At 40.0% G+C, this 16,674-nt stretch overlaps 1 protein-coding gene across 1 annotated transcript; it reads right to left on the bottom strand.

Moving 5' to 3' along the window:
• Positions 1–858: 858 nt before the first annotated feature.
• lhx5 (LIM homeobox 5) lies at positions 859–16,145 on the bottom strand. Its single transcript, XM_085168176.1, has 5 exons — positions 14,841–16,145; positions 12,790–13,013; positions 11,560–11,837; positions 8,594–8,759; positions 859–3,043 (listed from the first exon to the last, which is right to left on the bottom strand). Exons 1-5 carry the CDS (start codon positions 15,011–15,013, stop codon positions 2,694–2,696), a joined length of 1,191 nt encoding a protein of 396 aa, XP_085024302.1. The 5' UTR covers positions 15,014–16,145; the 3' UTR covers positions 859–2,693.
• Positions 16,146–16,674: the final 529 nt, after the last annotated feature.

Raw genomic sequence — 16,674 nt, 5'->3', positions numbered from 1 at the left:
CAAGTTACCAACTAGCTGGTTATTGAGCATTTAGCAAACAGAGAGCCAAACATTCCCCCCATGAGTGAAGGTGAAGAGCAAAAATAGTATTGACAGAACAGACAATATTCAGCTTAATCAAAATTAACCATTAAACATGACTCCAGATTAATGGTAATGTCACTTTGCCTCTGCCGCTGGTAGTTACCAGTATGGAAAAGAAATAGTAAAAACAAAAGACTTGCATAAGGTGTGGCCTACTTTATATAGTGAATCATATAAGGCTTATATGATTTACTCATGAAAGTGGCCACTTTCTCATTACTTTCATATATTGTTTTAGTAAGTATCCAAAACATACAAGTTTCATTTATATAATTTTTCAAGGGATCTTATATCTGTTTTCACTCTTGTATGTTTTTCATACAAGTTTCACACAAGACAGATACAAACTTTATAAGATTTATATATATGGTTTCCATATGGGTAAGATATTCATCACAACAATTTTTGTAAGCTAATCACATGCTAATGTTGTGTTTTTAACCTCATAGTCGAAAAAGTAAATGAATGTGCATTTAATCCACACACTATAAACACAATTGGTAAAACAAGTAGTCAAAGTGCTCGCCACTGCATTGCAGTGAATTCTTGCATGTGTTGAGGCTGGCAACCACCCTAAAATTGAATTTATCCATAAGTGTCTTCACCAGTATCATTAACATCAAAAGTGTTACAACTGATAAATTTTTTTATAAAATGTCCTAACAAAGATATATGTGTTATAGCTGATTGGGATCAAGCTAATATGAACTGCTTTGTATTTTATTGGGCTGTTAGTTTTACTGTAATGCATAATTTTAACAAGCTAATCATTTTTCTTATTGTAATCATTATCAGCACAGTAAATGCTAAACAGGTGTAGCTGAGTTAAGAGTGCAATATTGTTCTCTCAAATGTAATGAGTAGCTAAAGCAAATTATGGCTGCCTTGAAATTGTGCTAGTACTACTTTGCTTTACAGCAAATTAAAGAAAAGATGTATGACGACACTAAGCAAGAAACCAGATCTTCAAGTTATAAGAGAAGGTTTTATTACCAGTGCTATTTACATAGAAATAATACAGCCTTGCCCCAATTCCCCCCCATAAATCTACACACACACACACACACACACACATGAACAAGCATACACACTCGCAAGCGTTCAGAAAGACACAGACAAGCTCCCACTTAGTCCTGTATCCAAGAATATCTCCATACAACAGAAAAAAAGACACATTCTTCCTACATCTGAAACAATGTCGAAAGGAAATACAGACGATCCGAAAACAAAATTTCAAGTAGAGCTAACTCATTGCAGAAAAAAAACAGCATTCCTCGTGTTAGATGTGGTCTGTTTGAGACATTTTGTGTAGAGATGACATGGAGTTGAAATTAGGAATTAAGAGACAAAAAAATAATCATTCTTTCTTTTAATATGTTTTCACAAAGGCGGACTTTTCAAATAGCAGCTGTGGTGACACTTGGCCCTGATCGGTCTGAAATAAAATGCAGAGAATTTGTCCTTTGAAGCACAAAGATGTTCACACACACAGTGATAGACACAAACACACACACACACACAACCCGAGTCTGCCGCTTTTGAGCTTATTTTAATTCTCTGTGCCTTAAAAATGTGGCCACTAGATGGCAACGAGTGCTTCGGAGCAGACAGCGGTAATGTCACAGATGTTGTCTGCCCCCTCTTTTGTTTTCTCTCTTTAGAGGAAGGAGACCTCAGCTGTTGAAGGACATTCTCCATTATGGGTTCAATGTTCTTTTGAAAATCAATTCCATTAAAACATGTTTTTTAAAAGGGACAGTAACAAAAGGAAGGTCAGGTGAAGCAGTGTGCAGAGCAGAACTATCAGGGCCGCTTCGATGGGTGTGAGATTTGTCCGTGTGTGTGTGTATGTGTATGTGTGTGTGGGTACAAGTGTCTGTATAATTGTGTCCGTGTTTTGAATAATGGTATAGACATCCTTCTTTTGAGCTATGATCAAGAACGCTTTGTGTGCATTAAGGGACTTATAGCTGAGACGTGGGCTAGAGAATGTCAGTGCCGTGCTGGAGGTGTCAGCGTGTCTATCAAGTGGCAGCTTTTGATTTGACATGTTGGCGAATGTTTAAAATAAGCTGCCTCGATTGAAACAGGGTGTTTGTAGATGAACATTAAAGCATGTATCAAAACCGGCTCCTTTGTTATGCTGAGCGTGAAGTGGCATTGAAGAGCAACAGAATGGAAACTAATACTGCTTTGGAGCAATGTCTTAAAGAAGGTGGTGAGAAACTAAGAGAACTAAACATGTCCCCTTTGGCATTTATTAGATGATACCGTCGTTAACGTCAAGGGGAAGGTGAGAAGCATTTTTGCTGGGTGGAATCACATTTTTTTTTCTTTTTAAATATATATATTTCAAGTCCAGTAATCCAGGAAGGGATATGCTTTGGAGTGTCTACTGGGCAGCAAATATTACGTTCTCCTACAAGCTATCCCATTCTTGATTCTGTCCATCAGTTCATCAGTTGTGAAAATCAGTCCGTAAAAATCTGAGCTGTAATTTTCACCCCACAATGGTTTTTTTTGTTTGTTTTGTTTGTTTGTTTTAATTCATCTCCTGAATTAACTAGGCTGACATTCAGCCTAGGCAATGGTCCCTGTGTTTTTGTCCTTTACCAAGCGGTGGTTTCTCCCATCTCCTGGCCTTGGTGGGACATTGGAGCGCTGTAACTGGAATTACTGGCCAAGGAGAAAGGAGGACTGGGCCCACCCCCGAATGCCTCCCCCGGGACAGGCTGAAGTGAGTTTGGTAAGCCCGGCTCTGGACTGGGAGTTTCCGCATGGGAGATCATGTCCGTGAACCTTTGGTCATCTGACGGGTGGTGGCCTGAACCCTCCATCGCTCCGGGACCAGAGCCCAGGATGTAGGGGGAGTCGGCCGGAGATTGAGCCTGTGATGATGGAGGGCCATGGGGAAAGAAGTCGTAGTTGCTCCCTGGTCCATAATAGTCACCTTGGTATTCTGTGGTGTAAGAAGAGAACACATATGGTTAGACTTTCTATCAGATACATAAAACACTTACAGTTCCCCCAAGCAGTCTACATTTATACACACGGCTCCACCCCTACCTAAGTGGTGAAATTGATCATGTCCAATTCCCAACCAACCGGTCTCCAACAGCCTCATTTGAGTGTATAAACAACTCCACACCTCTCCACCTCAGTTCTCTCGCCTCTTACACAGTGCATTCATCTCCCTCTCCCTCATTCAGCTCGCAGCCATGCGTGTACCTCGATGGATTCCCCTGCAGAAACTTCTGGATTTGGATGAGAAATTCCAAAATGAGATTCCAGCTTCCCTGCAGCCCTGCCATGTCCTGTCGGCTGCTTCTCTCTGTCAGGTCTGATGACAAACACCAGCGCTGTCGCTTGCTTCTACATTACTGGGTTGTGGTTATTTTCTGAACTACGGGTGGTTTCTCTACTTTAGTGTTGATGACTCAGCTAAGAATTATTTGATGGCTATTTTTATTATTATTCAACCAGTCTAAAAGAAATGTCAGAGGTCAACACCAGATGTCCCACACAGTTTGACATCTTTTTATTCATTTCATCTGACCAACACTTCACGACACAAAATCAATTTTGAAAAAGTAAAAAATTTAAAAAAAAGCAAAATTAGCAAGAACAGCTCAGATGTTAAAAGTTAGAAAAGGAGAATGGAATTAAAATGTCATAGAAATTTTTTTTTCATGCAATTTCTCCTTTTTATTTATACCTCTCTCCACTGTTTTGTCCACTACATCGTGCTTTCAGCATTGTGTCAACGTGACTGCACCTTGCCATGTTCCCACTGTGTTTGTATCCAATGTCACGATAGCTAAGCCCCAATGACAACCATGATATTTAAAGGTTTATTATCAATGTTATGTTAATATTGTATAAGTTTAGTATCATAAATAACTGTATAACTGCTCATTCTGTATGTTTTTGTACACATTTATTTCCCTAATCTCTCGCCACAACCTTGAATTTGCTTTTGGACTTCAACCCTCATGCAACCAAACTACCTAATTATGAAAATGACCGAGTGAGGTCATTCACCATACCTGTGCTCTTTCATTTATCTGACATTCTCAGAATTTCTAATGTAAATAATTATGGGTTTCAGTCATTTTTATGAATTAACAGCATTAACCCATTCATCTCCATCAGCACTTTGGCATTAAGTATTCGCCTTAATGCTTCTGCAGTAGTTAATCTTTCTACTCTAGCTCTGTTAGCCAGGAATCCATAATTAACAGAAAAAATATATTATAAAAAATATTTTATACATAAACTACAAAATGTTGTAAGTAGATCAACAATATGTGGTGGGAAAGATTTCAATCATGACCCTATTCAGCCACTTGAAGGCTAATTAATTCCCAATAAATAAAATACAACAAACAGCAAAGTTATAGATTAGCTCATGGTTACAAGTGAATTTTTCATTACTGTGATAATCATGAAATGAAAGCAGGTCATTGTGACTTTTTGGACCGTTAGTCACATTATTAAAAAAGCCAAATATTTTGGCATCAATAAAATTAATCTTTTGATTGCACAGATTTTTGTGCAACATGTTGTTACACCTATAAGAGTTAGTCACATTATTAAAAAAGCCAAATATTTTGGCATCAATAAAATTAATCTTTTGATTGCACAGATTTTTGTGCAACATGTTGTTACACCTATAAGAGTAGATTTACTCTTATAGTGCAGAAAGTGTCAAAATGATCAACTACATGCATCATACAGAATGGCTAAAAATATATCTGTTGCAGAACCTTCATGTTTAAAATGCTTCCTCTATAACACTCTGAAAAAGACTGATCCAGGACCGTGGTTCGTCTGCACCTTCTCCTGGCGTTCACTTCAAAGCGCTGCAGCAAACAACTGACACATTAATAACAGATTTTGTTGCTTTCAAAGATGTTCTTCATTGCATACTTGGATAAATCAATATTTTCTGGTTAACCTATGACACTGACTGGCATGCTTATGCCTCTTAGAGGTTTCAGACATCTCTTTGTGTTTCCTCGCTCGTACTTCTACAGCACAATTTTGTTTCTGGTTCCCATAGTAGAAGAAGAGTTTTGAGGGTCAAAAATAAACAGTGACATCCACAAAGACTGTCCCTGTTGACTGCATAATTAAAACAACTTTCTAGGGGATTATCATCGCTTATAAGATGGTCTTTTGATCCAGAGTACCTGGAAATCTGCCAGTCGAAACACAAAATATGACCTTCTGGTCTCGGCTACAAATGAGAAACCTATACTAAATTTAAACATATCAAATAATGTTGCAGATATGAAGCTGGAAACCATTTACTGAATCAACCCTGCAAACTCCCAGTAACTTCTTTGCATGTAGTGTGTATGGTGCATTTAGTGTTTTAAACTGGCAACAACTATGGTCTTTAAGATGAACACTCATCTTGCCAAGGCTATTATTAAGGGCAGCCCATGCTACTCTTGAGGTTGTCTCATAGATGTAATGCAATCACCAAAGGGCAGTTCCACTCAGCTTAGCTTAGCACAAAGACTTCTTTTGACCAGCTCAGCACAAACAGTGGAAAAGAAAATGCTAGCTCTGACTGAAGGAAACAAATCCACCCATAAGAATTCACATTAAACTGTGATTGCACGTAGTCATGCAATATAATAGCTTAATTCTACATGCAGAATAGCAACAGTAGTATATTGTCAGTATTTTAGAGACCACCCAAAATGTTGCAAATCGTGTTTTCAGGGGAGCTCATATCCTATATACAGCAGTCAACCTGAAAAAGGGTTTGTATTTGTACTTTTTGAGATTTAATGTTGCAGACAGGAAGATTTAATCTAAAAACTAAGACAGACTATAGTTGTTCCCAAGGTTGTATATTGAGCTTTAAGCTAACCTGTTCCTTACATACAAGAAACTTAAATTATATGAATATGTGCCCCTATTATTAGAAAAAAACAAAATGAATCGATCTTAAATCAACACAGCTATGCTTTCAAACAGGCACTGCAATTATTCTTCCACTACAGCCAGCACAGTGGACTCAGATGACAAGTAGCCACAGGCAGTGCTTGCACTGCAAAAAGTCTGGAAGGTGATTTTTAAAATGATTAAATATTAAGTGATTTTCTATTTCGTGTGTTGTTCATCATAAGCAATGACCAAAACAGTTTAGAAAGAATTGATTGGCTTAACAAATAGCCTGTTACTTTATACACTCTTTGCATCTACTAATCAACAATTACTACAAACCTTCACCTGCCTCCTGTTTCTCATTCCAAACTCCCAGAGTTGCATTAAATCTATTCGGTTTCAGCACCGCCGTGAACCGAGATCGATGACAGGTTTTATCCCCGTGCCCCAGATGCTACACTAACATTTCTCCACTCCTACCATATGTTCTTCTCGCTGCTATTTCAGTCGAAACGGGGAGGCTCGAGAACTAACGGTTTACACCTCAAGAAACATTCGGCCTAATTGTAAGATCTGCATTTATTTGCCGTAGAGTGTAATTTTGTTTTATTTATTATATATAAATTATCAGGAGGTATAATCAAAGGTTTTGCAAACAAGCTAATTGTTAGATTTCCCAAACAGGCTCCTGCTAGTTCAGCTGACCTTGGGGATAAGCAAAAAGCTTGGCTTGTGGTATGTTCATGTGTGTGCGGATGAAAGAGAGAGAGAGAGAGAGACCAGGGTAGGTGCTGAGGGGAGTGTCAGCTCTGCAAACTATAATTACACTCATACATGCAGATGCATCATACCACACACACAGGCATCCCTCGCTCTGAACAGCAGCAGAGGAACACGAGGAAGCAGCGAGCTTAGATAAAGGCAAGCAGTCTGGCCTGCGCTGCCGTGGGACAAAAGGGTGTGAAAAGCAGAGTGCAAAGAAAGCGAGAGACATGAGAGCGAGGGATGGAGGTTTTTTGTCCTCTCTTTTCCCCTCCCACTCCCTGTGTTGCAGCCTTGATGGCTCCGGTTTATTGTATCCTCAATGCCAGGGCCCTTCAGGTAGAGGTGCAGGAGGTGCTGTATGGAAACAGCAGCTCACAGACTGTCCATCAAAAACAAACTGCTGATATGCATGACAGGTGCATCGGCTTTATTCCTGCAGTACAGTGTGGGGCGGCTGTTGCGTTAGCGCTGTGTTGTTATCTCGCTCTTTTGTCTTGAGATTATTTTCTTTTGAAGCAAAGGGTCTTTTTTCTCTTTATTTTTTTTATGACCTTTAAAAAGCAATGTTTTTTTTTTGACAATCTCTACACCAACTGGAGAATCTATTTCAGCAACAAACCAACTCCTTTTTTTAATGAAACCTTTGGACTATAAGTGCAAATGCATGCCTTGTTTTCCCCTTGTGGCAGCAGAAATATTTCATCAGGGTGTTGTTCGTTGTAGTTATTTGCATTAGAATGGTCAGTAAATTAGTGCACTAATAAGTCTAGCTTATCTTATATAGCAATACCTAAATATATTCCAGTATGGAGGTATGTGTCTGGCTTTGGTTAAAATGAATGCATCTCTCTTTAAAATTATTAAATCTTCTATTCATTTTTACGTCCTTATCGAACTCACCCTTTCTTTCTTTGAACAAGTATTCTTCTCTCACAGCTGTGTTTTTAAGACGGAAGCTAGCAACTTTTCAGAAAGTGAATGACACTCACAAGTTGTGATCTTGGAAAGGGTTATTAGGTGCAACTTCATGCTGAATAAAAGTTAAGAGAGACAAGAAGGGAGACGTGTTTCTATTGCTGAATGGCACAGAAATCAATTCTCACAAATATAGTGGAGCCATTACAGGTGCCATTTTTGAAGTTCACCATTCTGAAAGGCCAAAATAAATAAATAAATAAAAAAAATCACACTTCAGTCATGCCACCCATGCTGCAAGCTTTGTTTGCAAAGTGTCCCACTGGAACATATGTGCTCCTATCTAGCATTTTCTCTCCTAGCTATGTAACAAATGTGACAGTTCAACAGGATTGAAACTTTATTTACATTCCTCTGGGCGCGCTGAGATAACCAGACTACAGAGCTGTGTTCGGAACAGTTAACAGTTAAAAGCTTCTTAGCTGGTTATTGTGTACCACACAAACTGAGTGCAACGTGCATGAGATTAGACTTAGACTCAAGTCCTGATCATTTCATCTCTGAACAAAAGATGAGTGGATTCAAGAAAGTAATGTGAAAGCAAATGATCCAATAAAGTACACTGGGGCTCCACCTGTATTCTAATATATAGCAGATTTATGTGATATGCTTGCAATGTGAAAAACATCCTCTAGGCACCTGCTTTTCTCAGAACTGCAGTTTGCTTACACAATATCACCTTTTTTTGAGTGTGAAACCAGGGATACAGATTATATTTGCTATTGCACTCGCTCCATATTGCGCATTAATATTGCAAGAGGTAAAGAACCTGCAGATGTGGTGTTTGAGTGTATTTAAAGACACAGCAAGAAGTGTGCACTAAATTTGTGCTAGCACTGCATCTGTTGTCACAGCGTTCATTTCTTACCTCCATAGTAACCGTAGGCTCCAGGTCCTAAAATGTCTGGGTCTTCCAGCCTGCCTCCCAGCGGCCTCATCCTCCTCGGGCCCCTGAAGAAGGCATGCCGTCGGGCGCCCAGAGCACTCAGCTGCTTCATTCTCCGTTCTTTGGATCTTCTGTTCTGGAACCAGACCTGAAACAAACCAGGGTCTGAGTTATCAGCCGATCTCATCTTTTTTCTTTCTTTTTTCTTTTTTTCTTTTTTCCTTTACAAATTTGTAGTTTATTATCATCCTTTTTCAAATCACCATTCACTCAAACTGTGGTAAACCTTGCAGAGCTTGTAAAAATGCACAAATGATGTCGATGTGACAGTAACACTGGGGTGTGAACACAAACAAAAAAAAAAAAATCTGTGAACCACAATTGAAAAGCTAAAACAATTACATATGGACCAACTAATCGTTTTAAGGGTTTTTCTTACTGTTAATGCTCAGTGTTGCAAAGTTTGCACCACTTTCAAATTCCACAATTAAATTCAAATGAATTGATTCCTTTAAAGAGCTTTTATTCAGAAGCTGCAAACTATTTCCCAGAAATGACGCAACGTACTTGCCTCCCAATTATCTGGCACCTCTGCACCCATTTTGAACTGTATTTACTGTACCACAATTAGCCGTGGCCTGTTTTCATTTGTATTAATTGAGGTGTAAATGCTTGAAATTCAGCTTCAAAAATGACTTGACTAACTTAAAGTATAAAAACCCATAAAAATGCCATTAACAGAAAAAGTCAAAGAACTCAATCTCATATGAACATTCTGCAGTGCGACACAAGAATTACATAGGTATAATCAAATCGTTGTTTGCACATAATGAATCGGGAGGCGTTTTGTGCTACAGTGTTAGAGTTCATGTCAAGAAAGCACAAAAGGATCAAAATGAAAAATTAGGAAAGCCAGCGATGACTGAATAATAACAAGAAAGGAACAATTTCTGCTCCATTTTTCCAGTGATGATGGCAGTTTCCTGTTGCAAATTTCAGATGAATAGCAAAGTAATATCAACGGCCCCAAATACAAAGCCATATGAAGTTAAACCACTGAGATTAAATAAACTGTCTTTCAAAGACAAACAAAGGAGGGTTTCAAAATTGCAAAACGGTGCATCATATGGAAGAATGTCTTTGAATTATAAGCACATAACACATCTCGTTTCGCCTTTGCTTCACTGCTGCATAATGATCTATGTTCACACCAGCTAGGCTATGCCAGAGGGAGAATCCCACTGTGCTACAGATTAACAAAAACACACTCACAAAAAAAAAGAAAAACACACACACACACGCACACACACACATATCCCCCTCCACACATACACCTAAAACTACTTAGGCTCTGCACTCTGTGCTCCAGCGGCAAACGCAACACCTGCTTATTGAGAACAATCATCTAACTGTAGGGTACATTTTTATGGAAATGCTCTCGCTTCCCTTGAGAGAGCGTTGCTTAGGGATTACATACGCATGCTGGAGAAGCAGCGTGGCTCACAGGGCTCCCTGCGTTGAGAGCAATGGTATTTAACACACACTGAACAGGGAGGAAGATGACGAAACGCAGCCTCCATTTTGGCTCCGAGCAACACACACGGGCGGAGGGTGCAGAGGTGGAATGGGGAGGTGGGGGGGGGGGGGGGGGGGGGGGGGGGGGCTGGGACTTCCAGTGTTATCGCAGCCCAGGCTGACTGACTGATATATCGACTGGTTTGCTGGTTCATTGAATGATTGATTGATTCATTGAGCGATTGAGCTCTGTTGCTGCACACTCGCACATGCTGGCTGCAGTTTATGATATAGATGAAGCGGTGGAGAGGCACGGGCTGTAAGTGAGTAAGAGCGGAGAGGTGGGAAAGGGGAGGGTGGTATGTAAATCTGTGAAATCAGCGATAATTACAGTGAGTGCACAAAAAGCCACATCACAGTTGGCAGAGATGGTGCTAATCATCCTAACACAGTCTGCACCCAGGCATCAAGCATGTGTGCTTGCATGTGTGTCTGTGTGTGTGTTTTGAGGATGAAAAGACAGGCAGAGGGGTCCAAAAGCAGTGTATGCTTGTGTTGTATTGCACAACATGTTTGTATGTGGGTTTCCTCTTACCTTTGGCAAAAACAAAGCTAACCTTTCACTAATTTCATGGCTGTGCATCACATGTTATTGCTCAAACAAACACAGTCTGCACCCCAAAAAAAGGAAATTCTTTTACAAATAATGTATTTCTTATGCATCAATGAAATGTATTAGTGTAAGTTCAAAGTGTGCTTTGATGTTTTTATGCTGAAATTACACGCAAGTAGGAGACTCTTTTTTATAGAAATAATAAAGTGTGATTTATGATTTTGAATGCAGTAATTAAAAAAACTTGCATTTAAATAAAAGTATCAAATGTTGTAACCATATTTCTGTAAAAGTCAATCTTAAATAAATAATAAAATAAGTAAGTGTGAACATTAAAAACAATGCTTTTCTGCATATTGTGAATCTACTGTTAATGCAAACATGAAACTCTCATTTTAGGCACCATGCTGCCTGCAGTTCCATATGTTGGACTGGGTTTTTTTTTTACAAGCTAGGGAAAAAAAATGCTACAGCACAAAATAAAATCAACCAAATCCATATATTTCATGAAATACTTCCACAACACAAAAGCCAAAATAAACAAACTAGGAAGACAGTTTACATACAGCAGGTGGTGGGGTTCGTTTAAATGTGGCATATATTCATCTAATAGTCCGCATCGTGTTTTGGCATTTCACTAATAGATGATGAGGCTTTCAATTAAATGTCTGCACATTTCAGTAAAATGAAAAAGTAATTCCTTTGATTTATAATGTGTCATCTGTCTCTAATCTGTCCGTGTCGCCGCAGATCCCTCCCTCATCTGAATCGAAAAAAAAAAAAAGTTCCAGCGATCCACAAACAACACAGCTGATCTTACCTGGATGACGCGCATGTTCAGCCCTGTTTCCTGTGCCAGCTGTTCTCGAATGTGCCGGGTCGGTTTCGGCGTGGCAACAAAAGCAGCCTTTAACGTTTCCAGCTGCTTGGCCTTGATGGTGGTCCGGGGCCCCCGCCTTTTGGCCCCTGAGTTCTGCTCCTCGTTCTCAATATTGTTCGTTTCCTTATCTGAGGACGTTGAATTGTCCGTCTCTTTTATGTCGTCCTGTATTGGGTCCTGCAGATCCGGCGATAAACTCCTATCTGTGCACGACGACACTGGGGGACGGGGCGGATGGGTGGGGGGACAAACAAGAAGGAAGGTCAGGTCACGATCCGAAATGTCAAGGTGGGGGGGGGGGGCTGTTTTAATCAGCCTTGGAGATGCACACAAGCGTTGCTGACTATTACGCATCCGAAACTTTACCTAATGGTAAATGAAATGCGTTTTTACGCCCCTCGGTGAATTTTTGTCTCCCAGTTTCTGTTTTCTCTTCTTTCTTTATTTGTACATTTATTTTTCTTAAATAATATCTGAAGTATCAAACAATACGCAAAAAACAAATGCGCAAAATAATACCAAAAAAAAAAAAAAAAATCCACAGTCGCTAACATCTCCAATTTACGCACACAAAAAAAGATGATATACGGGCATACAGCCATATTACATTTGCGAGCAAATGAAGAGATTTATATTGGAGATCAAAACAAAGGGTTTATGAAAAAGGGACGCGTGACACCTTTAGTAAATAGGGTGTGGAGTGGAGTTGCTGCCCTCCTGAGCTTTTTATAAGGATAAATAGAGTGGAAAGAGGAGCAGCACACACGGCCAGACCAACAAGCTCATCCCCAGTGGACCCTGACGTATAATAACAGAAAGCTATTGTTCTTTGGGGGTAAATATTGAAAGTATTCATCTCATAAGGTTACTGTGAGATGCTCTCCCCGAAATGCTGCAAAAGCTCAGCATCAACTTATATTTAAAGCCGCCACTTCTGCTTTTCTTTTGTCCATTAAAATGCTGATTGCCATTTTATTCATCCGATTTTTTTCTTTTCTTTCTTTCTTTCTTTCTTTCTTTCTTTCTTTCTTTCTTTCTTTCTTTCTTTTCTAAATCGGTTAACCGGGTATTAAAATAAACAACGCCCTCAGCAGCCCTCTTATTGTTATCATTGCTTATTGTTGAATGGGAGACAAAAACGCAGCGCAGGCCTGGTGTCGCTTCGCTTACCTGAGTTCAAGTTGACTTCCTTTATGGCCCCGGAGCTCAGATAATCATCTTTACACACAAACTTGTTCTCGTCTATCACATAGAGTTCTTCTCCCGTGGACAGCTGTTTGTTACACACCATGCAGGTGAAGCAGTTTAGGTGAAACACTTTGCTTCGAGCTTTGCGGACCAAGTCGTTCGGCGAGATTCCCTGCAGACAGCCCGCGCATTTAGTGCCAAATCGCCTGCACGGAAAACGAAAAATGAAGGTGAGATTGAGTTGGGGTTTTTTTATGACGGCACCGCGTAAAGGGGTCTGTTAGAAATTACCCACATCCATCATATAATCATTAATACTAAAAAGAAGCTGGTATTAAAATAATATTAGTTTAGGAGGAATAAACAGGTTTAACGCCTTTAGTTTAGCAAGTGATACAAATGTCACTAACACATAATAATAATAATAATAATAATAATAATAATAATAATAATAATAATAATAATAATCCACTGTAACGTTTTTAGTAAATATATGGCACATAACAGGTAATTACTCAACCAGAGCACCTCTCCCTATGAGAGTGTCGATAACATCGTCATTAAACTCGTTTAGAAAAAGACTTTAGAGAAAGATTTTTTTTAAAACAACCTTCCTAATTTTGATTGAGGTGCTCTGACAATAACCCCACGCAAAACGTATTAGTGACAATCAACACATTGTACTCGTGGATATATTATAGGATTAGGCAGAGTAGGAGCATCTTAGCGTGAAAATCTTCTCTTAATCCATATTCACCCGCGCTTAAATAGCAATGGGTGGGAAGACTCATCAATTTGATACACAAATAGCCCAAAAATAAATTCCCTAAAATTCCCCCTCCTCGTTTGCCGGGGTGAGTCCGTTTTTTCCCCTTTCTCTCTTTTTAATTACTCTCAAAAGAAGTGCGATAAAGCACATTTGACTGAGTGACGCTTACAGTATTTCTCGCCTGCCCAGATGTCTTTACTGATGGAAGGAGTTTGAGCAGATGCTTAAGGCTCACTTTGGGCCTGCTGTAGCTGGATTTTAAGTCCGCCTGTCGGGGGCTGGTTAAGCCTTTGGGTGACTGCAGGTACCCTTGTTGTGGAGCATTGTTTTAACACTGTGCTTGCCTTTCCATTCACTTACAATGGTATCGCATCACTATCCGCTTTTCACATGCGTGGCCAAGCCTCCCCCAGCGAAAGGGCACAACTCTACTTACACAACAAATGGACACATTAGGGTGATTACTGTTTCGCCTAGCTAATGGCTGGCCATTTAAATCCACCGCTTGATGGGACCTGTGGTAATATGACGGCCAAGGCCGCGCGAGGCCAATAATAGCCCCGTCCCAACAAAGGCTGATGTGTCTTACATGTCATTAGACAATTTGGGAGAAAATAACTGACACATACAAATGAAAATGATGCTAAGAGAGTGACAAACAAGGGCTTCACTTATCACTCAATTACCTGGAACACTTTTTGGAAATTGTGAACCGGTTAATAGCCTAATGGGTGTTTGAAATAAAAGTGTTGTCTGGAGGTGGAAATAGATTTTTTTAAAGAAAAGAAAAATAAGCACAGAATACACGAGGATAGAGAATCAATATATTTATATGTTCATACTTTTATAATAGAGGCCCCTTTTAACGCCACACGGTTCATATCATTTCCTAAAAATGTCACCACACAGAGATAGGTAAAAATCATGCATTTTAAAAATTACGGATATTATTAACAAATAAGGGAAAATGTATACTTTTAGATTTATCTTAAATTCCTTTAACCATAAAAAAAAAAAATATCCAAGTACGGGTTAACGTGGCCTATGACCTGAGTCCAGCGCACCGAGCTCGACTTTATGTGCCAGGCTTTAATTTGTATTTTTTTTCATCCTGTTCTTCTATTTTTTTAATCAATTTTTAACCCCAAAATAATTTCCCTTATTGTAAAGGTGTTGACGAATGCTTGAATCAAAGCGTGATTTCTTTCTCTCTCTCTCTCTCTCTCTCTTTTTTTGAAGACCTCTTGATTCCAAATTCAGTTACCTGAAAAAGTCAATTTTGCAATAGAGCTTTCCGTCTCTGGAGAAGCACTTCTCGGTGAGGTTGCAGTTGCACTCACAGCACTGGACGCACTTGGCGTGCCAGGCTCTGTCCAGCACGTTGAGGAGGAACCGGTCCAAGATGGGCCGTTCGCATCCGGCACACTGGACCATCATGTCGCCGGCCTGCAGGACGCCGAGTGCCGACCTACCCACGCGGACTGCGCTGCTCGGACTTGGGCACTCCGAGTTTACGCGGAACAACGTCTTGGCTCAGAGAGGTGTGCTGTCAGGCGAAAACTGGAGGGACCTGTCGTTCAAAGGCAGCGGAGTGACAATCCCCGAGAACTGCTGTAGTCCTGGTCCTGTTTGGTCGCTGTCCTGCTACTTGTCACAATCCACAAATCCAGAGGAGAAGAGGGGAGAAAAAATTCAGCTGCGCCAGCTGATGGACTGCGTAATGGCCAAACCAGACATGTTTTCTCGCCAAATCAATGTTAAAACATCATTTTTTTAAACGTGTTTACTTCTAAATAATTTATCCCTTTTGCTCACGCTTTGTTTGGGGTCCAGTAATTTCCTTCAGGCTCACCTCACGTCGCCACTTGCACGTCCCTGTGCCTTGGTTATCACGAGGTTTTGCCAGCGCGACGCGCTTCCTGCGCTGAGATTGGATGACGCCCTTGTTAATTCCCGTGCCAGAAGAGCCAATCAGAGCGCAGTTGTTATGGTTACACGTTCATAGCTGTAGCCTCCGAGCGGACCCTGAGCAGAAAACACCTAGGCCGTGGATGCAGGGTGTTTGTAGTGGCGCTGATAGAGGCCAACAGGCATGAGGAAGTTTCACGGTGGGTCACGGAGACGGCACTGGCTTTAGAAGGGAATGCATCAGTTGCAGGTTAGACTATGAACGTCAGAACATTTTACTGGCAATGGACGTGAAAATGTCAGTGCATAGGTACAACGGGCACGCCTCTGAAATGAATCGGACTAGAAGTAGCTTGTTGGGAGAGGGAGTAGCCGAACAAGGCTGTGCTGGGCGAAGACAGGAGGAGGAGGGGGGACGCGGGCCTTTTCTCATGCAGAAAGCTATTTGCAGGGAAATGCGATGGATTAGCAGGAGCTCATCAATAGGGAGAGCGTGGTCACCCGGCGCTTTAACAGAGTGGCCACCAATCGAAGGGAATTTCAATATTTACCAACAGCCTCGTTTTGTTAGTTGCAGTTAAGCAAACATGCGATGCGCTAATTCGTGTTGGGTGAGACTGTTTTAAGCATAATGGGGCCTCATTTGAATGAAATTAGGTGTGAATTTTGGCTCATTTTACACGACTGAAGGCCATTCAAGATAACATTTAGAGGAACAGACAAACAACAAGGTTGTTAGTTTTAACAGAGGAAGAAAGGAAAACTGTTAGGATCTATGAAATATACTTGTGTCAACATTTAGGTGCTTTTACTATGAAAGGTTCTAAGAAGGTGTTAGCTTTAAGATAAGGAATATTTACTGATTACATAAAATTTAAAAGAGTATTGATAATATTTTTAAAAAAAAAATAGGTCACAATATTTTTAATTTAATTTTACCAAACATGCATCATGATGGCAGAAGCTATGTATAAATAATTCTTTCTTTCTTTCTTTCTTTCTTTCTTTCTTTCTTTCTTTCTTTCTTTCTTTCTCCTTATCTACCCTATTTGTTTTTTTCCTTACTTCAGTTTCTCTTTTTACTGTCTTCCTAAATTGTTACACTGATGGTGTGTAGAGCATTTAAAATAACCTCCGGCCTGTCAGCTATGACACGGGGTATAATTAGTGTTAGTGTTCTAAGCAAAAAT

The sequence above is a fragment of the Neolamprologus multifasciatus genome, chromosome 7 (assembly GCF_963576455.1).
Source record: "Neolamprologus multifasciatus chromosome 7, fNeoMul1.2, whole genome shotgun sequence".
In the NCBI taxonomy this organism is placed as follows: Eukaryota; Metazoa; Chordata; class Actinopteri; order Cichliformes; family Cichlidae; genus Neolamprologus; species Neolamprologus multifasciatus.
The sequence above is the reverse complement of the archived record's forward strand: the minus strand, read 5'-3'. Positions and strand labels throughout refer to the sequence as shown.